The sequence below is a fragment of the Thunnus albacares genome, chromosome 3 (assembly GCF_914725855.1).
Source record: "Thunnus albacares chromosome 3, fThuAlb1.1, whole genome shotgun sequence".
In the NCBI taxonomy this organism is placed as follows: domain Eukaryota; kingdom Metazoa; phylum Chordata; class Actinopteri; order Scombriformes; family Scombridae; genus Thunnus; species Thunnus albacares.
Window position 1 is genome coordinate 18,905,392 of NC_058108.1, and position 20,940 is coordinate 18,926,331.

At 40.1% G+C, this 20,940-nt stretch overlaps 2 protein-coding genes across 4 annotated transcripts in view; one reads left to right on the forward strand and one right to left on the reverse strand.

Annotated features, from left to right (window-relative positions):
* Positions 1 to 14,729, forward strand: uba6 (ubiquitin like modifier activating enzyme 6). 3 transcript variants are annotated; one of them, XR_006402850.1, is made up of 33 exons: positions 1 to 81; positions 599 to 689; positions 2,521 to 2,615; positions 2,721 to 2,749; positions 2,881 to 2,975; positions 3,132 to 3,243; positions 3,885 to 3,965; positions 4,098 to 4,220; positions 4,313 to 4,436; positions 4,799 to 4,902; positions 5,038 to 5,100; positions 5,546 to 5,622; positions 5,780 to 5,846; positions 5,982 to 6,125; positions 6,913 to 7,059; positions 7,151 to 7,231; positions 7,321 to 7,398; positions 7,601 to 7,782; positions 7,904 to 8,009; positions 8,122 to 8,211; positions 8,323 to 8,403; positions 8,536 to 8,664; positions 8,748 to 8,799; positions 8,907 to 8,970; positions 9,063 to 9,132; positions 9,280 to 9,351; positions 9,430 to 9,550; positions 9,732 to 9,925; positions 11,436 to 11,563; positions 11,761 to 11,848; positions 11,991 to 12,085; positions 12,385 to 14,393; positions 14,432 to 14,729. XR_006402850.1 is itself a non-coding variant. In XM_044346812.1 (32 exons), the coding sequence occupies exons 2-32, from the start codon at positions 649 to 651 to the stop codon at positions 12,524 to 12,526; spliced, it is 3,075 nt and encodes a 1,024-aa protein (XP_044202747.1). In that variant the 5' UTR covers positions 1 to 81; positions 599 to 648; the 3' UTR covers positions 12,527 to 14,729. The 3 variants fall into 3 exon arrangements, 2 of the variants coding, with proteins under 2 accessions (XP_044202747.1, XP_044202748.1); XM_044346812.1 differs by having other exon boundaries at positions 12,385 to 14,729; XM_044346813.1 differs by having other exon boundaries at positions 20 to 81; positions 648 to 689; positions 12,385 to 14,729.
* The window catches only part of polq (polymerase (DNA directed), theta), a 20,062-nt gene continuing 13,064 nt past the window's right edge, over positions 13,943 to 20,940 (reverse strand). Inside the window, exons 21-35 of the mRNA XM_044346811.1 lie at positions 20,321 to 20,461; positions 20,036 to 20,238; positions 19,674 to 19,881; positions 19,378 to 19,571; positions 19,108 to 19,236; positions 18,826 to 19,000; positions 18,547 to 18,670; positions 17,720 to 17,820; positions 17,537 to 17,619; positions 17,339 to 17,440; positions 17,141 to 17,252; positions 16,560 to 16,684; positions 16,296 to 16,431; positions 15,511 to 15,617; positions 13,943 to 15,220 (exon numbers count right to left, since the gene is read on the reverse strand). Coding sequence (XP_044202746.1) covers positions 15,107 to 15,220; positions 15,511 to 15,617; positions 16,296 to 16,431; positions 16,560 to 16,684; positions 17,141 to 17,252; positions 17,339 to 17,440; positions 17,537 to 17,619; positions 17,720 to 17,820; positions 18,547 to 18,670; positions 18,826 to 19,000; positions 19,108 to 19,236; positions 19,378 to 19,571; positions 19,674 to 19,881; positions 20,036 to 20,238; positions 20,321 to 20,461 — 2,054 coding nt within the window. The 3' untranslated portion in view covers positions 13,943 to 15,106. The remainder of the gene's footprint in view (positions 15,221 to 15,510; positions 15,618 to 16,295; positions 16,432 to 16,559; positions 16,685 to 17,140; positions 17,253 to 17,338; positions 17,441 to 17,536; positions 17,620 to 17,719; positions 17,821 to 18,546; positions 18,671 to 18,825; positions 19,001 to 19,107; positions 19,237 to 19,377; positions 19,572 to 19,673; positions 19,882 to 20,035; positions 20,239 to 20,320; positions 20,462 to 20,940) is intronic.

Genomic DNA, 20,940 nt, shown 5'->3' on the forward strand with positions numbered 1-20,940 from the left:
ATCGTGGTAACCCGGAACCACTCCAAGTTTTTAACCAGTCACAGCCATTCATTCGCTTCAGCTTGTCGCGCATACTGACAGGTACATACGTATGCTTTTTTGCCTTATTTTAACAATATTAACAAAACAATTCCCACATTACTCGTTAATATTATAACTCTTAAACAGCTCTCTTATCTGTGGAGTCACCTGTTGCCTAATGTGTGTGTCATAACTTTAAAAACGAGTTTATGACAAGTGTCGTCGCCACCGGCACCAGGCAGTGGCACTCAATGCTAGCTGTAGCTGCTAACGTAGAGCTTTCCTCTGCAGCTTCATGATATCAACCGGCGTTATTGTGTGGGCTAACGAGATACGTTTATTATTAATTAAAGTCGTTTTTGTAATTAGTAACTTAGACGCCACTTAATCAGTTACTTTTCCTTGGTTACCTTACCTGACTGTTGCCGGGACAATAACATTAACTGACAGCCACAGTTAGTTAGCCGTTTAGCTACAGTTACAGCAGGGCGTTGTCTTTAAATTATTACCGCTAACAATCAAAAAAAGTGTTATAGCTTATTTAATCACCGTGTGCACTTTTTGTATGTCTTTCTAGATAGGGTCGTTATCTCTCAAACAGTTTAATTCCCCTCTTCCCCTCCCAGCATGGCTGCAGACTCGATGGAGATTGACGACTCTCTGTACAGGTAAGAATATCTTTCTAAAACACATTATCATTGAAACGACAGGTTACACAACAGTTAAGACAGTAAATGACAGTATTATACTTTGCACAACAGTCAATGCAGTTTTTGCTCTTGGTCAGGGTATCTGCAGACCATGAAAAGTCTTGAAAAAGCATTGATTTAGTTTTCCTCCAAAACAGACCTTAGAAGGTATTTAAAACTATTAAATTTCAGTCATGAAGATCTTAAATATAGGCAGTTATATTAGTTATTAAAGGGTTTTTTAAAGTAATTTTAACAAAACCTGGCTGGAAAATTCCCAATTGTATTGTTCCAGACCTCTGACCTTAAAGGATGGGTTCAGTTTTTCAAGTCTGTCTTTAAAAACAGTCAGGTACCCAAATGAACATTGACACAGTTTTTATTTTTTTTATTTGCCATAATCATTCCTCCTGTTCATACTGGCCATCACAGGATCCTTTCATGGTGCACTTCCAATGTAAGTTAAGAGTGGCAAAATCCACAGTTCTCCCTATGAGCAAAAGTGTATTTCAAAGTTTATCTGAAGCTAATATGATGCTTCAGCTGTTGAAGTTAGTCAAATCAAGTAGATATCTTTCAACATTACATTCTTCTTTTTAGTGCCAAAGTCCCTATACTTCCACCGCAGCTCAACAGGGAAACACAAAGAGGGAATTTGATGCCGAAAAGACTGTAAATGTGACAGATATCCACTTGATATGACTAACTCAGATTGTTGAAGCCTCACATAAGCTTCAGATAAACGTTTAATTGCATTTTTACACAAAATGACTGTGTGGACACACTGTAGATTTTGGCCCCCATCACTTGCATTGAAAGTGCATTTGAAGGGGATCTTTTAATAGCCAGTATGAAAAGGGGGAATGATTACAATGAGGAAAACCTCTTTCAGTATTCATATGGACAACTGACTGTTGTTTTAAGACAGACTTGAAAAAACTGTGAACCTAACCTTTAAATGAATTACTTATTTTTAATTGGTTAATCGATCCTTCCATTAATCCATTCTTTTTCTGCTCCTTATCCATGTCCAGGTCATGATTAATGAGTAATTAGTTATATTATTGGGAATGAGTGTTATATGCTGCCATTGAGTTCTTTCAAAAATGTGAAATGCATTCAAATAAATTGACATTTATTTCACATTACACTCCTAATGGTTTTTATGGATGAAAGTCTTAAATTTAACTTGATGAAGCCTGCAGAAACCCTGTTAGTGCTCCTCTGTTTCCTTTTGTTAAAGGTTTCATACCTGTATGTCTGAGCTGTTAGTGCGTAAAGCAGAGTGATTTAAATATTTTTACAGCCACAAAGAAGTAAAACTGTCTAATATTTCACCAGTAACAATTAGTAAAGATAATAGAAATGTGCAAACAATCCTAATCATAATTTTATCTAGCAATTAAACATCTTGTGACTTCTCAGCTTTAGAGCTGCAATGATTAATTGATCAACAGAAAATTAATCTGCAATTATTTTGATAATCAAATAATCGTTCCTGTTATTTTTTTAAGCAAAAAGGCCAAATATTCTCTAGTTTCAGCTTCTCAAATGGTATTTGTCAAATGTGACAGACATCACCGTTGGCTCTGAGAAGTTTTGAATGCCATTTTTTTACAATTTCTTAACTTTTTATAGACAAAACGATTAATTGATTAATTGAGAAAATATTTAGCAGATTAATCAAAGAAAAAGATCGTTAGTTGCAGCCCTACTCAGATTTACCTTACCTTTGCACAAGTCCCCACGTTGGGAAACTGCTGTAGCACATTTACTCATATTTACTTTTTCTCCCTTTATCTCTGTGCAGCCGCCAGCGCTATGTGTTGGGAGACAGTGCTATGCACCAGATGGCCCAGTCCTCAGTCTTTCTCAGTGGAATGGGAGGGCTGGGAATAGAGATAGGTAAGCTAACATATTTTTTCATCAGAGCACTGTAAGATATTTAATGCCATAGTATTCACATGAACCTAACATGAGTTAACACTTAGCAACTTTGTGGTTTCACAGCGAAGAATATTGTCCTGGCTGGTGTGAAGGTAGGCACTAAATATCATGATTGTCCAACGTGTTTTGTTTGCAGTATCTTAAGAATTAAATTTCTCACAGTCGTAGTGTTTGTGTGTGCACATACAGTATCTTAGTACACATGTGCTCTATGTGTGTACAGGCAGTCACCCTCCATGACACAAAGCAGTGTGAGACCTGGGATCTGGGCTCCAACTTCTTTATTCGCAAAGAGGATGTATTGAGCCTGAGGACAAGGTAACACACACCACATAGCCGGGCTGTTCTCTAAACCTCTGACTGTCTTCACACTCTGAAATATCTACTCGCCTGTACTCTCCTGTAATCCATATACACATGAAAACTCTTCTATCTCAATGTCTTCTTCTTTGTGGAATTCTCATCCATCCTCAGGGGAGAGGCGGTGTGCCCTCGGGTTGCAGAGTTGAACCCTTATGTCCATGTTGACATATCTTCCTCCGCTCTGGATCTCAACTCTGATCTTAGCTTTCTCAGAAAGTATCAGGTAAGGAATTGTTTTTCAGACTTTGGTTCATGACCCACTGATGGGTTGAATGGCTTGTTCCCAGTCTCTCCTGAGTAGAAATTTGTGTTGTTTGTTAGTATGAAAACACCCAAAACCTTGTAGACTTGTAAGGTGGCTGCAAAGTTTGTAGTTTGTTCTTTCATGGAGAACAAGGGATGTTAGCGTGGATTCATAGCAGTTAAACTTGCTTCCAATAGAGACAAGATGTCAAGGTGGACATAATATAAAAATGTCAATAAAAACTTCCTAAATCACTGAAGCATAATCCTCTTTACAGCTGTTGTATGTCACATTTTGCAGTCATATTTTTACCAAAATATGGACAGCTTGTGTCTAAATCAGTGGGAATGCTGCAGGTAAAGGCCAAAATTTGAAAGGTTATAACTGGCTAAATCATCTGTTAGAATTTGATAAAATTTAGGGAAGATGCATCTAGTCACTGAAAGGCCCATGGGTTGCCTGCGTCACCTGTTAACTACAATCAAATTATGGCTTATTGTCATTTGCTTCCACATTGCACCATCATCTCAGTTCAAAAATAGACTATTTTTAAATCTGCATCTGCTGAAGACTGCAGGCAACCTTTAATATCTGACTGTGTGCTCCTCTCTCTCCTGCAGTGTGTGATTCTCACTGAAGCCAGATTGAGCCTACAGAAGAGAGTAAATGAGTTCTGCCACTCGCAACGACCACAGATCAGAGTAAGTCTACAGTCCATGTAGCGGTTATACATTATAGGGCATTAGCTAAAGCATGTCCTATAAATGCAGAGCACACAAGTAGTCAAATATTAACCAAACCTGTCTGTGTGCGTTGCCTTATGTCCTTGCCAGTTCATTGGCTGTGATGCATATGGTATCTGTGTGCGGGTGTTTTGTGATTTCGGAGAGGAGTTTGAGGTGTCAGATCCCACTGGAGAAGAGCCCAAGGAGATTTTCATCCAAAGTATCACTAAGGTAATCTGAAAATTTTTCAAATTGTCAGATGTAATAATGAGCTACATTGGAAGGAGGATGAATGAATCTCCTTTTGACTTTTGTCCCTTCAGGACAATCCTGGGGTGGTAACCTGCATGGACAACCAACCCCATGGCCTGCAGACAGGCCAGAGTGTTGTCTTTAGAGAGGTCAATGGCATGAAGGAACTCAACGGCACTGCACGACAGGTTTCAGGTATTATGTCTACATTGAAGATAATGGTTCAATATATTAAAGGATGTTACAGAGCATGTACTGTGAGTTCATAATTGTGATTGTAACGCCAGCATACTCATCGAATCACATATGTACACAATAATTATAATGTGGTTGCGGTAAATTTTTCCAGAAGGCAAAACAAATGTTCTGTTTTTCTGAACATACTGGGTCTATTACTTTTGTCAAATCTTTAAGTTTTTCAAGAGCATATTTTTGGTGAGATATTCTCTGATATCATAATGCAGTAATCTAATCTAAGCCATTTCAGTCCTTTTTTTGTATTGTGTTCATATATACATATGCATGTGTGTTTTGTTTGGATGTCTGTGTGGTGTTAGTCCTTTCCCCTTACAGTTTTGCAATAGGAGACACATCCCAGCTACAAATATATGCACATGGAGGTTTCTTTGTCCTGGTGAAATCCCCCAAGACATACAGATTCGTAAGTCGCCTAGTTGTCATATCAACCAGAAATATCCCAAAAAAAGCATACATACATTTCTAAATAAACATTAGTTGTATGTGTGTGTGTGTGTGTGTGCGTGCGCCTGTGCATTTATCCACTTATGTATTTCAGGAAACATTAGAAAGACAGCTGTGTGATCCTCAGGTCCTGACTCCAGACTTCAGTAAGCCAGAGGTGAGAATTTAAAGCAGGTCCCGGGGTTTGTATCACAAAGCGGGATTATAACTTAAACCCTTGTTTTACAGTCTCATGAGTATCAATTTTCCAAAGCACATAACCAAAAATAATAAATTATTGCTGCATGATTTAATACTCCAGAGTAGGTAAAGTTCGAATCAGGTCATAACTTGTTAATAGCCCACTTACTAATCAGCTAAATAGCTCCCAGGAATAATGGAGCCATCATTCCTACAGGATCCTTACGTGCTCAAAAGCGCTGCTTTAGTAGAATCACTTGCCTTTTTTTTGCTTTTTTTGTTCCAGTTGTATACCTATTTTTTTATTGGGTTTGCAAAGATGCTTGACAAACAGCTTCGTAAAACAGGTTATCCAGGGTTGCTCATCATTTGGGTTTAACCAAGCAGTTTCCTCACAATCCTGTTTTAAATCCTTCCATCAGGCCCCGCTACAGATCCATGCAGCCATGTTGGCCCTGGACACCTTCCAGGAGCAGCACAGTAGACTTCCCAACACTGGGTAAACAAAATATTTCTCTGTTTTTCACTGTAGAGATCAAATCTGCTGCTCAAACAGCTCATGAAGATAGAATTTATGCTCACTGTGGTTTTCAGTGTGTGAAGTTGTTGAAATGTGACACATTATGTTGTAAGCATTTTTACTTTGATACCATCAGGTGTGTACAGGATGCTGAGGTTTTACTGAAGCTAACCGAGGAAGTGAATGCAACACTCAGGAACAAAGTGAGTTCTTGTCTGTTTTTTTTTATTTTTATCCCTCATTCTCTTGAACCTCTATGACAGACAATTGCCTGCATACAAACATACAGATGCCCTAACATCTTTCTGTGACTTTCCTCTCCTCCTCATTCCTCTCAGGCTCCTGTGAATATGGAGTTGGTGCGCTGCCTGTCGAGGACAGCGAGGGGGACACTCCCTCCGTTAGCAGCAGCTGTAGGGGGCATAGCCAGTCAGGAAGTGCTCAAGGCCATCACGGGGAAGTTTGCACCTCTACAGCAGTGGGTAGGTCACACCTCTGAAACAAACAATCTAAATTTAAACTGTAGGCTAGGGGTGTGTCATATTGTTCATGATAATACTGGTATAAATCTTAATATGATGTCAGTGTGTTATACCATGATATTTACATGACTATGTACAGCAGCAGCATACATGAAAGTGAATGTTGTGTTTCTGTTGGCATCGCTGTGGAGTCATTTTCAAAAATGGATCATTACAGCACAACACATCAACATGAGTTTTTGATAAGATAAGTTGATAAGAGTAGAGGCAAATGGTGTAGTAAGTCACAGTCAAGTGAGGATCTGTGTGGAAAAAGTTGCCGTATAATTAGAGGGGAGCAAACAGTGCTGCCAATCAGATACCAATATGGACAGCTGGACACATTTTACCCAACATGGTCTGCACTGGGTTTAAGTTAGTTTAAAGTTCAGTATTGAGCTGGACTCCTGCTGCAGGTCTGTTTGCATCAGTGAATCTGATCAGAGAGAGCACAAGAGTCACAGCTCTGCCTCTGTCTCCTTCAAAACATCCTGTGAAACCAAGATCTATCACACAGACTGCATACATGGGCTGACAGTATAAATCTAACCACACAAGCTGAAATTCCATTATTACAATCATATTGTAATTCTGTAGACATGTAGGTCTTCTTTTCGGAAGTGAAATGGACCCACTTCTCCACTGCAATACAGCCATGGAAGCCATTCATTTTATTAGCTTTATCAGCCTGTTTTTTTCCATCTATTGTAACTGTGTTTATGTCTGTCTCTGTTTCTCCTGTGATAAGTTTTATCTTGATGCCATTGAGGTCGTTCGGCCACTTCAGTCTCTGCATGCTGAGGAGTTTTTTCCCAGAGGAGATCGATATGATGGATTACGAGCTTGCATTGGTGAATCAATGTGTGTAGAACTGCACAAGCTCAGGGTCTTCATGGTAGGTATTGGACAATTCCTAGAAACTCCATTATGTATTAATCTCTGTTAAGGTTTATGTCTAAATACACCTGCGATTTCTTCTCTTCCAGGTGGGCTGTGGTGCCATCGGCTGTGAGATGCTGAAAAACTTTGCTCTGCTTGGAGTGGGATTGGCCAAGAGTTCAGGAGAGGTGGGCACTCCTTCCCTCTCTGTTTGACTGCATTTTTTAAATTATAGTAATGATTTTTATTGGTGGCCGCTGCATCTGTCCATCCTTAGGTGTGCATCACAGATCCAGACCTTATAGAAAAGTCCAACCTGAATCGGCAGTTTCTCTTCCGACCACATCATATACAGGTGAGCAGATGTCCACTTTTCCACACTTCTCTTCTCTCACTAGTGCTCTTCCTCTGCAACACATAAATGTGTAGCTATACTATGTAAGAAAATCTGAATAGAAGATCAGAATTGGCACTTTGAGAAACTTGATATTAAAACACTTAATTGCCACAATGACAGTAAAAGAAACTTGGATTTTTCCTGTCTTTCTCTGTCTCAGAAACCGAAGAGTACCACAGCAGCAGAAGCCTCTCGGGAGATCAACCCAGACTTGCAGGTGGACGCTCACCTCAACAAGGTGTGTCCGGCTACTGAGGGGATCTACAATGATTCCTTCTACACCCGCCTGAATCTAGTGGTCACCGCGCTGGACAACGTGGAGGCTCGGAGATATGTGGACTGGTCGGTGAAAATTTTAAAGTAGTTTAAAGGGAACATACTCACGACATGAATGTAGAAGTTAGGAAGGTATTTTATGAAATATTCACTTATTTAATTATTATGTATTGTATTTCATTTTCAGCCGCTGTGTATCCAATCAGAGACCTCTCCTGGACTCTGGCACCATGGGAACTAAAGGACACACAGAAATCATTATGCCAAATTTGACAGAGTCCTACAATAGCCATGTGAGTATGCCTGAGAGTTTGCATGTCATGTGTTTATCTTGTCTGTTTGCTTCACTGGAACAAACTTTAATATATTGCTCCATATACATATATCTCTCTCTTTGCTTGCCAGAGAGACCCCCCAGAAGAAGAAATCCCATTCTGCACTCTTAAGTCTTTCCCTTCTGTCATAGAGCACACCATCCAGTGGGCCAGGGACAAGGTCTGCCCTCTTAAAGTCAAACAAAATTCCTCTTCCATGTAGCAAATGATCATTATCATTTTAGAAAGTATCTGTCCAGTACTGTACTCATTTTGAATCTTTTTTGTCTAGTTTGAGAATTTGTTCGCCCACAAGCCCTCCATGTACAACTCCTTCTGGCAGACCCACTCCTCAGCTGAAGTTGTGCTACAGGTAAGACTTTGTGTGTCATAAGTGTTGTTCTGACCTAATAAACATGGCCTTTGTGTAATTCTATGCCAACAATGCAATATGTCATTCAATAAAACAGTTTTTCATGATACCTTTTTTTTGATGTGTGAACAGAGGATGCAAGCAGGAGAAAGTCTGGAGGGGTCATTCCAGGTCATTAAGCTGCTAAGCAGGTGGCCTAGCCAGTGGAAACATTGCATCACTGTAGCTCGTCTGAAATTTGAAAAGTATTTTACGAGAAAGGTAACAAGTCTCAAAAATGGTTCATCTCATACAAGGAAGAGACTCAATGTACTGATTACATGTGTGATGTTATCTTTATGTAGGCCCTACAACTGTTGCACTCTTTCCCCCTGGACACAAGGTTAAAAGATGGAAGTAAGGTTTTTTTCCCCCCAAACACACATATAGAATTAATATATGTAACTACAATGTAAAGTGTTCTTAAAAGCACAGAATATAGTGAAGTCTTTCTCCTTCCTTAGGTTTGTTTTGGCAGTCCCCAAAAAGACCTCCAGCACCTATTGAATTTGACTTGAAAGACACTTTGTAAGTATGCTGCTTTTATATTACTGTTTAAGCCTCTCTTGTATTTTATGTTTCACCTCTAAGATCACCAAACTCTCCCCTTTTCCCATCAGGCACTTCACTTTCATCGTCAGCATGGCCCGGCTCTTGGCAGGGATTTATAACATCCCTTACTCAGAGAAGGTGGGTCATATATATGGGTCATATATATATATATATATATATATATATATATATATATATATATATATATATATATATATATATATATAATCAAACAAACACACTTACGCAAACAGACTCACTGCATTTTCTGTCCTTCCCTCTCAGGATCTCTCTGAAGAGGCCGTGACCAGGATTCTCTCTGATGTCAAGATTCCTGAGTACCAGCCCTCAGAGAAAGTAAGCTTGTTCATCAATCTAGTCCTTGATTTCTCTCTGAGTGTTGAATAAACCTAATCTTGTGGATTGTTGTCCCAGTGTATAGAAACAGATGAGACAGCAAAGAAGCCTGACTATATGAAGTTGCCTCTAAGCAGTGAAGAGGAGAGGGAGGCCATTGCACAGTTGGAGCAGGCTATCGCTACTGACGTCACACCAGGTACACAGAGGAAAAACAGATCCATAGGTTGTTTTGTTTTTGTTTTTTTAAATAAAGACTGATGACAGGTACAATTCAAAGCTGAAATCTGTAAGGGTACATCATTATAATGTCATTATTTTATCCTGTAAAACTACTGTGTGATAATGATAATGTATGTGCTTTCATGTGCAATCTGTAGAGAGGCTACAGATGAGTCCACTGCTATTTGAAAAGGACGACGACAGCAACGGCCACATGGACTTTGTCGCATCAGCATCTGCTCTCAGAGCCAAGATGTACTCCATCGAGCCAGCTGACAGACTCAAGACCAAACGCATCGCTGGCAAGATCATCCCCGCTATTGCCACGGCAACAGCTGCTGTGGCTGGACTGGTGAGAACACATGAGTCACTGATACTCATGTTTATGTATTGAGATCGTCAGATTGAAAGTTGACATACACTCACCAGGCAGCCACTTTAGTATGTACGCCTTGCTAGTACCGGGTTGGACCCCCTTTTGCTCTCAGAACTGCTTTAATTCTTTGTGGCATAGATTCAACAAGGTGCTGGAAACATTCCTCAGAGATTTTGAGCCATATTGAGATGATGGCATCATGCAGTTTCTGCAGATTTGTCAGCTACACATCCATGATGCAAATTTCCCGTTCCACCACATCCCAAATGTGCTCTATTGGATTGAGATCTGGTGACTGTGGAGGCTATTTCAGTACAGTGAACTCATTGTCATGTTCACGAAACCAGTTTGAGATGATCTGAGCTTTTTGACATGGTGTGTTATCCTGCTGGAAGTAGCCATTAGAAGATGGGTACACTGTGGTCATAAAGGGATGGACATGGTCAGCAATGATACTCAGGTAGACTGTGGTGTTTAAACGAAGCTTAATTGGTACAATGGGGCCCAAAGTGTTCTGAGAAAAAAAAAAAAGAAGTACACCACCACCACCACCAGCCTGAACCATTGATACAAGGCAGGATGGGTCCATGCTTCCATGTTTACACCAAGTTCTGACCCTACAATCTGAATGCCACAACAGAAATCGAGACTCATCTGACCAGGCAACGTTTTTCCAATTTTTTATTGTCCAATTTAGGTGAGCCTGTGTGAATTGTAGCCTCAGTTTCCTGTTCTTAGTTGACAGGAGTGACATCTAGTGTGGTCTTCTGCTGTTGTATCCCGTCTGCTTCAAGGTTCGATGTGTTGTGTGTTCAGAGATGCTCTTCTGCATACCTCGGTTGTAACGAGTGGTTATTTGAGTTACTGTAGCCTCTCTATTAGCTCAAACTAGTCAGGCAATTCTCCTCTGACCTCTGCCATCAACAAGGCTTTTTTGCCCAGAGAACTGGATATTTTCTCTTTTTTGGACCATTGTCTGTAAACCCTGGAGATGGTTGTGCGTGAAAATCCCAGTAGATCAGCAGCTTCTGAAATACTCAGACCAGCCCGTCTGGAACCAGCAACCACGGCATGTTCAAAGTCACTAAAATCATCTTTCTTTCCCATTCTGATGTTTAGTTTGAACTTCAGCAGATCGTCTTGACCATGTCTACATACTTAAATGCATTGAGTTGCTGCCACGTGATTGGCTGATAAGATATTTACGTTAATGAGCAGTTGAACAGGTGTACCTAATAAAATGGCCGGGGAGTGTATATTGACAGTTTACCTTGCTTCAATTATTGTGAAACATCAACAGATATTTACTCAGTTGTCACTTTAATTTAAGAACAGCAAATTTAGGTATTTAGAATAACAACATGTAGCTGATAATATCATTACAATTGCTCGGATTTATTAGGGTATCAACATGCATATCTTTGTTTGATTTACTGAAATGAATTCCATGTATTCTTTATCAAGCTGAATGATTTTTTTTCCTTAGGTGGCCTTGGAGTTGATTAAAGTGGTTGGAGGCTATGGGTTTGAGTCTTTCAAAAACTGCTTCTTTAACTTGGCCATTCCTGTAGTAGTGCTCACTGAACCTGCCCCGGTTAAACAGACACTCATCAGGTAGGGGGAAATGTACAGTTATAATCTCACACACACAATATCTCTCTCACTCTGCTTAAAGGTTGATGAAACAGTTATTTTTTGACAGTTATGTCACTGTGTAGTACAATTTTCAACAAATACAGCATGTTTAGCCTGTGTTTGTTTCCTCATTATTAATATGCAATGTAGTGACAGCTCCACAATGTCTTTCCCAGGGACAACATCTACTTTTCCATCTGGGACTGTTGGACTATCTTTGGCCATGAGGACTTCACTCTCTCTGACTTCATGAATGCAGTGAGGGTGAGAAACATTTGCTCCAACTCTGTTGGCGCTTTAGTCATTCACCTGCAGTTACCATGCACTTTCCATGAGGTTTTTGGATAACTTTTTTTGTAGTTTATCTGTCAAATAATTATTTTGTTGATTTGCTGTTTAATTTCAGGAAAAGTATGGAATTGAACCCACTATGGTCGTCCATGGTGTGAAGATGCTCTATGTGCCTGTGATGCCTGGACACTCAAAGAGACTTAAACTGACGTGAGTGCTTTACCTAGAAAGAGATGCTTTTTTTCTTGATGCTTCCTTTTTTTTTTCAAGAAGCAGCACCTTCTGGGCTGGTAGAGAGTCAGTGTCTTGCAAGTCAAAGAATGGTCTTCCTCATCACCACACCACCCTGTCAGCCCTTCCTTCTTTTTGTATATTTGGAGTTTTCCTGGACTAAAGCTAATGGGAATACCCTATTTTATAAGAAACCCTGCTTCTTCACACTGAAATAATTCACCCCTTGTCTAAACTGATCAGATTGACTTAACCCTTTTGTCTCTGACTCTCTGTAGGATGCAGAAGCTGATCAAGCCATCAATGGACCGCCGTTACGTTGACCTCACTGTGTCATTCGCTCCGGAGGCAGATGGAGATGAGGACCTCCCTGGCCCCCCTGTCAGGTACTACTTCAGCCACAATGGAGAGACGCCCTGACACCTTCCTAGACATCGTCCTCAAACCTCCTGTGTCCTTACATCCCTTCTTTCATGTATACTGTTGTACCCCAATAACCTGGGCCAGGGCCAAGAGCTTTCCCCCAGGATGTTATCTGATGTGGGCAAAGCTCCTGGCCCCAGCATAAGCCTCCCCCCGTACTTCATGGAGCAAGAAAAGACCAGTCCTGGTCCCTGTTTTTCTTGCCTCAGATCTAGCCAGTGGAACACGAGGCTGCTTGAGTAGCACTTAACTGTACTTGTGTACATACATTTTCTCTGTTCTGTTTTCTACTCTGGTGAAATGCACAGCTCCGCCTGTGTCGATGCCTTAATTGATTAATAACCTTTTTTTTGGCAGTGAGTCTGACTAAAAACTGTTTACAGAAACCTGCGTACTCCAACATCTCATTTCTGTTTTAAATCCACTAGGCCCTAAGGGAGGTGGTGGGAGGACTGCTGGGGACTATAAAGTGAATTTGTAGATAGTAGGCATCATATCTTTGTCCTCTCCTCCCCCTGGCTTTGAAAATATTGCCAACCACAGAATTTTCCAGTTGTTGGGCCATCTCCCCTAGTAGAAACAGGTGAAGCAAATATTTGTAGAATAATTTAGAGGTGCAACAGGTCAGTGGACAACGGAGAAACCACCAAAGACACTAAATATTGTTGTCTGCAGATGATTGTTTTCTTTTATGATCACTTTGCCTCATAAAAACACATTTATATCACAGGGGATGGATATTACCCAAAAGTTAAAGAGCAACACACATCGCAGAGTCTTGACTAGAACTGCAACAATACCATTAATCGCCAACTATTTTAATAATTGATTCAACATTTGAGTCATTTTTAAAGGAAAAAATGTCCAAATTCTCTGATTCCAGTTTCTCAAATGTGAATATTTTCTGTGATAGTAAATTAAATATTTTTGGGTTGTGACCTGTTGGTCGGGACATTTTAGGGCATCACCTTGGGCTCTGCGAAACAATCAACATTTTTCACCAGTTTATAGACCAATGATTAATCAAGAAAATAATTGATAGATTAATCAACACTGAGAATAACCATCAGTTGCAGCGCTGGTCTTGACATGCTCCATAGCAGGCTGACGCAAGTCAACTCCTGGGAAATTGTCAATGTCCTGTTTCCCAGAACTGACGCACGTCAACTGTTTAGAGAAGTAGTGTTTTTCACATAGCTCCACAGATCCACATCGTGGCTGCAGTAGCTTGTCTACTTCTTCTGTGTGGAATTCATGGTCGCTGTGTGCTACAGACACCAATGGATGTGCAGCTCTGTGACGCAACCAATGTGTGTTGCACTCGACACTATGGATAAAACCACCTGCTAGTTACTGTTAGTTTTACCTATCTTGTTAAACATGTTGGTAATGACATCAGTTAACACAGTTGGGTAAACAATATGTTCATTAGATTAAATCATTGCATGAGTTGAAAGGCTGTTTCACACACAGAAAAAGGCTTTTTTGACAGACACGATATAACTGTACCAACATCTGGGATCACACTCCTACTGTTTTGTTTTTTTTTTTTTTTTTAAATCATAACTGTTCATGATTTATTTGTTGCATTTGTTTATGGATGTGTGTCCATGACATGTATTTATTTACTTGTTACTCATTTTTGTCAGTTTCTGTGTCAAACTGAGCCGGTTAATGAGCTCTGAGTCATGGTGCACTGGTTAATTGTTAATCAACGATGAAAAAATTCATCCTAAAAGTGTTTATCCAGAGGTATAAATTGCCTTATGCTTAGTTTTGAAAAAGGTATTTGAAATAGTCTGCATTGGCTTACAGTGGCAATAATGTCAATATACTTTTAAATAGAATCATTTAACAATCTAATGTTATTGAGAACCACCTGAAGAGACAGTCCTCTAACAGGTTATCATCTGTGTCTTAAAAAAATGACCCTCTGGCCTGCAGCCAAATAACTAAGGCTGAAGTCACACAAAATGCTTCCTTGAACACATTTATTTCTCTCCCCATAAACAAAGGCGGTAAATTTCACTTTGCAAAGAAAATGTCTCATTCTGACAACACTTCTTGTGCAGTGAATGTCATAAATGTAAAACAAAACAGTGTTAACGAGTGACAATGATAATGATGTATGTTCTTGTGACAGACAACTCAACCAATGGTCCAATAAAATGTGAGTTTTCAGGATGTCCTCAAGACTAAAGAGGCTCAGAGTCTTTGTTTTAAAAGCATCACAAGCTTTGAAAATGGAGGAAAAACCAATTCGCTCAAGTACTCTTATTTTGTTTTAGTTTATTACATAACACCGGATACCATCATACACAAAATCTCATTAATAACAAGTATTGGGACACCAATAAAAGAAATGTAATTTTTTTTTACAAGTATAATTTGACACTGTACACAAAAATATAATTATAAATACATTCTAGAGATATAAAGTTCATGTAGACTGGATTTGTCTTACAATTCATTCCTTTTCATATAATTGTTAAAAATACTAGTACAAATAATTGTATTTACATATCACACAACCTTAAGCAATGACTGCATGGTATTTGATTCCACAGCACTAAAACATTATATATCGAGGTCCTGCAAATTACCCCAGCTGGGTCCCACCTTGACTTTGGCCTTTAGCTTTACATACAGTTTGACCGCTGACTCCATCTCTCTCTTGACTATCTGAGCAACCTGACAGAAAGAGACGTCAGAGGACAAAGAGCGATGAATGTACAGTACATGTGTGTAGTATTTTCCAGACTCTGTTGCCCTGTCTCTCCACTTGTGCTAAAGAATGTATAGGAAAGACTGAGGAGGAAAAACTGATCCAAAAAGGTTTTTTTTCTAATATTTAGCATGAGATTCATTGCTTCATTCCAAAATCATTCAAGTGATCATACTGTGGTTCTCTTTTTTTAGCAAACCATGCTGTACTTTGATTATGACAAACCTGCATGGTCAGCAGAAAATAATTCTCATACCTGTATGAGGTCTTCCTCTGCAGTTTCGTAGATGAGTTCATCATGCAGCTGCAGGACAAAGTACGCTCCTCTCAGATGAGACTTCCCAGCCCTGCGGTGATGACCGGCTGTATAACGGACACAGTTAGACATCCTCAAACATACAGTAAAGGATACTTTAAAGTAACGCTGTCTGCATGTGGCGCTGAACTTGGGAAGCCAGGTCTATATTTTTAACCTCGGGCTGGAGTATCTTTGCATGGTTTACAGTTCAAAAAACTCCTTATTTATCTTATACTGGCCCTTTATAAGTTCAGCCTCTGTCTTAAACGGGTCGTTTTAGCTCCTGTCTCTTTAAGGTCCCCCTCCCGATGAGCCCATTCTGTTCTGATTGGCCAGCTCTTGGAAGTTTCCCAGACTTCCACCGTCTCCAGAGGTTACTTCCAACAAACTATGAAACAAACTATGGTAGTAGGATTTCACTACTTTTTCCTCATTCTTTACTCAAAATGTCAACTTTTCAAATACATCTGCACATGTTTGAGCTTGAATCCAATCTTAAATACAAGCGTGGACAAAGCAAACAACACATGGAAAAACCTTTGCAACAAAGGCTATGGAACGGACACCCGTTAATGGGCATGCGCGACGAGCTAATGTCAGCTCATCGGCAAGGCAGAAAAAAAGTTCACCTAAGTTTTGGAACTTTGACCATGTTTAGCATAGACATCTGACATCATAACAGTAACAGTAGATCACAAAAAGCATAATATGTCCCCTTTAAGGTATGGTTAAGTGTGTGTTACCTGAGCGTGTGTGCTGGTGAGACAGTGGAGCTGCAGGGTATGTTTTCTGGAGTCGTTTCTGGATGTTCACAGTAGCAAGTTTAACAATGTCTGCTGCTGAGCCCTGAACAGCTGTGTTCACTGCCTGACGCTCTGCCTGAATTTAGCGAAGGAGAGAGACAGAAGAAGGGTGAGATATGAAATAAATGAAAAATCGTGCATACGTTTCACATCACACGCCTTGCAAATAAATTCTGCAGAGTTCTGATGGACTAGCATGCTTACATGTGCTTTGATGTGCGTGTTGGTGTTAGTGATTCCAGGTAGATATCTGCGACGGCCCATCAGAGTCTGAACGTAGCCATTCTTTATACAGTTCTTCACCGTCTCCCTGAGAAAAGTGTTGATCCCTGAAACACAAAACAAGACGTAAATGTTTCTGAGTGGCAGTTCAGAAGTGAACTTGACTTTTGTTCTGTTCAATAGGCCTCAGTATTTCAGTTTCACTTACTACATAAGTCTCCTTTTTGGAGATTTACATGTAAAGCATAGTTGCAATTTGAACATCACATTAAAAAAATTTAAAAGAATATGAAATAATACATTTATTTATATTGTATTTTAATAAGCAGAGTTACAAAGTGCTTAGCAGTAAAACTAACAGAGCATAAAGTAAAACAACTAAAATAAAATTTTCAGAAGGATTTAAAAGATCAGAGAGCAAAACAAATACATGAACTGTTTGTGTATGTAGGAATCTTGTGAAAATGGAAATACTGCCACCAATACACATAATACACACAAACAATATATAACTATATATACCTGGGCCCAGGAAGTAATGAGTGGGACAAAGTACACTGTACCTTTGTATCTGGCCTTGAAACTCTCTATGTAGCAGGCTGCATCATTCTCCTCCACTCCCATTTGCTCCCCCAAAGACTTGGCTCCCATCCCATAAATAATGCCATAGCAAATCTGAAAAACACAAACACAGATTTGTGAGCAGACCAGTGGGACTGCATGTGTGTCCACATTATCGTCTCCTTCCTGCTTAGCTGTACCTGTTTTGCCTGTTGTCTGAGGCTGTCGTTCACATTCTCGGGGTCGACACTCTTCCACTCGGCAGCGATGCAGCGAAACACATCTGCTCCTCCATTCAGCACCTAGCAACACACACACACACTGTTCATCATTTCCTCTATTGATATTTGTTATATGATGTTTTATGTTTTTCCACTGTGCGTCTGTTAGCCGCTGACCTGCAGCAGACGTTGATCCTTGGAGAGATGAGCTAACACTCTCAACTCCAGCTGGGAATAATCAGCTGCTAATATCATTCCACCTACAGTAAAATACAGACAAAACAAAGGTATCACATAAGTCTGAGACAAAGTAACAAGCAAAAAAGGTGAGCAACCACATATAACAATTCTATTAGTAACCTGAAAACGGTATGAAGGCATGTCTCATGCTGACAGAGAAGGCTGGGCCTTGTTCTGCACCTCCAGCTGGAACTGAAGGCACCACGGAGCGTCTCTTCTTTCTGTAACAAAAGAGTAAGATCACTATTATGACAAATCATCTCATTCTATCATTACGATAGATAGGTTAGCTGAAGAGAAAAACTATGGAATGAAGTGCATCCCCACCCATACATAGCATGTAATACTACGCATTATGAGGCTTACAGATTCACATCATGGGTACAAGTATCATAGTTCCTGTTTGCCTATATTTTCTTATCCCTATAAATGTACATTTTGTATGCAGAGTATTATGAATATTACCATGGAAGACTGTGGAGACATTACAAACAAACAATACGGGGAATAAGGTGTATAGTATCCAGGCTACTCAACACACTTCATATGTTAACTTTGACGCAAACTTCTGAAGCTTTTGCATTATGAAAATATTTTATGCAGATTTTTGTAAGTTTTGTACACATGTACCAATCAAACAACAGAATATTTGAATATACCAGATAATAGAGGAGTCTTTACATACACACACACCATTCCTAAAGCAGTTGTGTATTATGTAAAATGTGTCACAAATCTGCATTTTTGAAACTAAACTTACTAAATTGTTTGTCAAGCAGATTTACCCACAACCACAGATGTTATTATGATGCATTTTAAATGACAATAAAGCATATGTATTTTTACTGAGAACACACAGGAGGCCTTTCGGTAACCCAAGTTTCCTCACTGAGAACCACTGTAGATCAGGTACAATGAAATATCATTAAAAAAAGTGTTGACATTACCCTGCTTTGGTGGACATGCAGCCGCCATCTTGTGAGGGTGGGCTCTCACCCACCGCTGTGGGCATGTGAATCTCAAAGTCTTTGGGGACATTCTGTATGTTGGGCTCAGTGAAGCTCACTCGACCTATCAACAGAATGAGAGGGGTGACTGCATGCTTCACAGGTGGGATGGGTAAAAAACATATAAGCCATACTGAACGTTCCTATGAATAAGAAGGTGTCTCCCCATGCAAAACATAACATAATGTCTTGGCATTATGCATGGGATGTGTGTTTCACCTGTGGCTGTGTGTGTCTGAGCAATGGGGTATATTCTGTCCATGTCCAGCGTGGGGTGGTATTGCTTCTCCCTCTGCAGGGGGAACACCACTTTAGTCAAAGCATTGGTGATCCTCCTCCACTCCAGAATCACACCTGGCAATGGGTGCAGAGGTCGAAGCTTCTCCAGAACATCCTGACAACATCATCTCATTTCAGTCATTTCATCTCTCAAATACTACTGTATCAATTTTACTTGTCAAAAAATAAAAATAATTTCTGTATATCTTTAAGTGTTTTCACCTTTGTGGTACTGAACTGCTTTCCAAGCCGTATTCTGCCACCACCTCTACGGGTGTAGCCCAGAGTCCTCTTACTTTTTGATCCACCCACGTCACTGTTTGGAGGCAGGTGGAGCTCTAAGAACAAAATCTAACATACAGCATGCACATGAGCACACACACACAAGTATGACTTTACTTAATATGCATTGTTGCCCTTGTGCATGTACTCCTCCTCTAAGCAATTTAAATTAAAAAAAAAAACAGCAGGGATGGAGGAGAGGTGTCAGACCTGTGCTATGTCGTCGATGCTGGTGAGAGAGAAGCTGTGTCCAGCCAGGTTGTAAGCCTGAGATTCCAACGCTGTGATTTTGGCTTGCATCACGTGTTTTTGCCTTTCGCACTCTTCAATACTGAAGCCCACTCCATTCAGTTCCAGCAGAGCCAAACACACCTGGGAAGGCATCTCAATGTTCCTGAAAGAGTCTGACACATATCGTACAATAACTTTGAAAAAAAACTCTACACAGAACTATTTATTTGCATCATTGCTGAAATATTGTCTGTTAGAATGTGCGCCCTTTGTACCGAGCATGCCATCTTTCTCTAGCAGGCCAGTGAGATGGTTCATGACAGCATATATGAGCACACTCTTGGTCGCTGCTCTGACACGGGGACAGTGTACGTGTGCATTCCCAAGTCCATCTAACAGAGGTAATTCTTCAGGGCAGAAGACGGTCACCATATTGGGTAGAGTCCTCTCCTCACTGCCAGGGTCAACCAGCCAACACGCCACCTACGGTAAACATTTAACAAAGAACCAAGTTTATTTTTTGAGATTTTTTTATCAAAGTAAAGGTTCTCAGGAAGACAATACAGGGTTTTGTCCGCAGTAATTACAAAGATGTGAGTTTCTGCTTGCCTGAATGTGAATAAACTGTCTCTCTCACCTTTGGGTCCTCGCAGTTACCCTCCAAGCTGATGCCACAGCTCTGCACTAGCGACTTGTACACCTGGATGATGTCATACATGACAACCACACCCCTTCCATGACCAGCTGACGGCTTGCTCAGACAGGCCTTTACCTGCCCCAGCCTCTCGCTCACTGGCAAATCATCATCCAGCGGAGGAGGGGCCAGACTACAGCTCAAACCTGAGGGGTAACAGACAGCCTGAAGTAGGAAAACACTTATGTGTGAGCTGATTTATGCATACACGTGTGTGTGGGTGAATACCTTTGCTCTGCTCTTGCTGCAGGGATATGTAGTATGCATCTCTTGCTCCCCAGCAGACAGATAGTCCAATCAGCACCAGCCCTTCACTGTCTCTCAGAGGAAAACCATCGGCCCTGTGGAGCCTCTGATGAGCTGTTGACGCTGTGCAGGTGACACATGCATGAAAGAGGAGACTGTTTTTGTGATTGAGTTTGCTGAGTCATGTAATGGGACTTTTTTTCTTTTCACAGCTTGAAAATAAATAAATAAGGGAAAATTGCATATCATCAAAGGTTTTTCAAAAAAGAAGCGATGAATACAATGTTACTGCAGAGACTTTGTGATGCTTGGCAACACTTTTTTCATGTGCTTCAAACACTTTTTTTTTTTTTTTACTGGTAATTGATTTCAATGTGTCTTTGTAATGAACACAAATAAACACAAATATTTTGAAATTTAGTGCAGATCTGGAACATTTGGATTTATGTATATGAAACTTGCAAATAATAAATACAAATAAATGAATCATATCTTTCGGAAGGGATGAATTACAATTAAAGTAAGCAACAATGTGTATATTAGCTTTATACTGTAACCTTTATCCTCTTCAGAGTAAATTCATAATTTTAAAAAAAGGTATT

What these genes read in the sequence shown, in the direction of transcription:
- uba6 (XM_044346812.1), top strand. Translation starts at nt 649, where the DNA reads ATGGCTGCAGACTCGATGGAGATTGACGACTCTCTGTACAG. An exon ending in TTGTCCTGGCTGGTGTGAAG is followed by an intron (nt 2,750 to 2,880) that starts GTAGGCACTAAA and finishes ATGTGTGTACAG; the next exon opens with GCAGTCACCCTCCATGACAC. An exon ending in GCTTTCTCAGAAAGTATCAG is followed by an intron (nt 3,244 to 3,884) that starts GTAAGGAATTGT and finishes TCTCTCCTGCAG; the next exon opens with TGTGTGATTCTCACTGAAGC.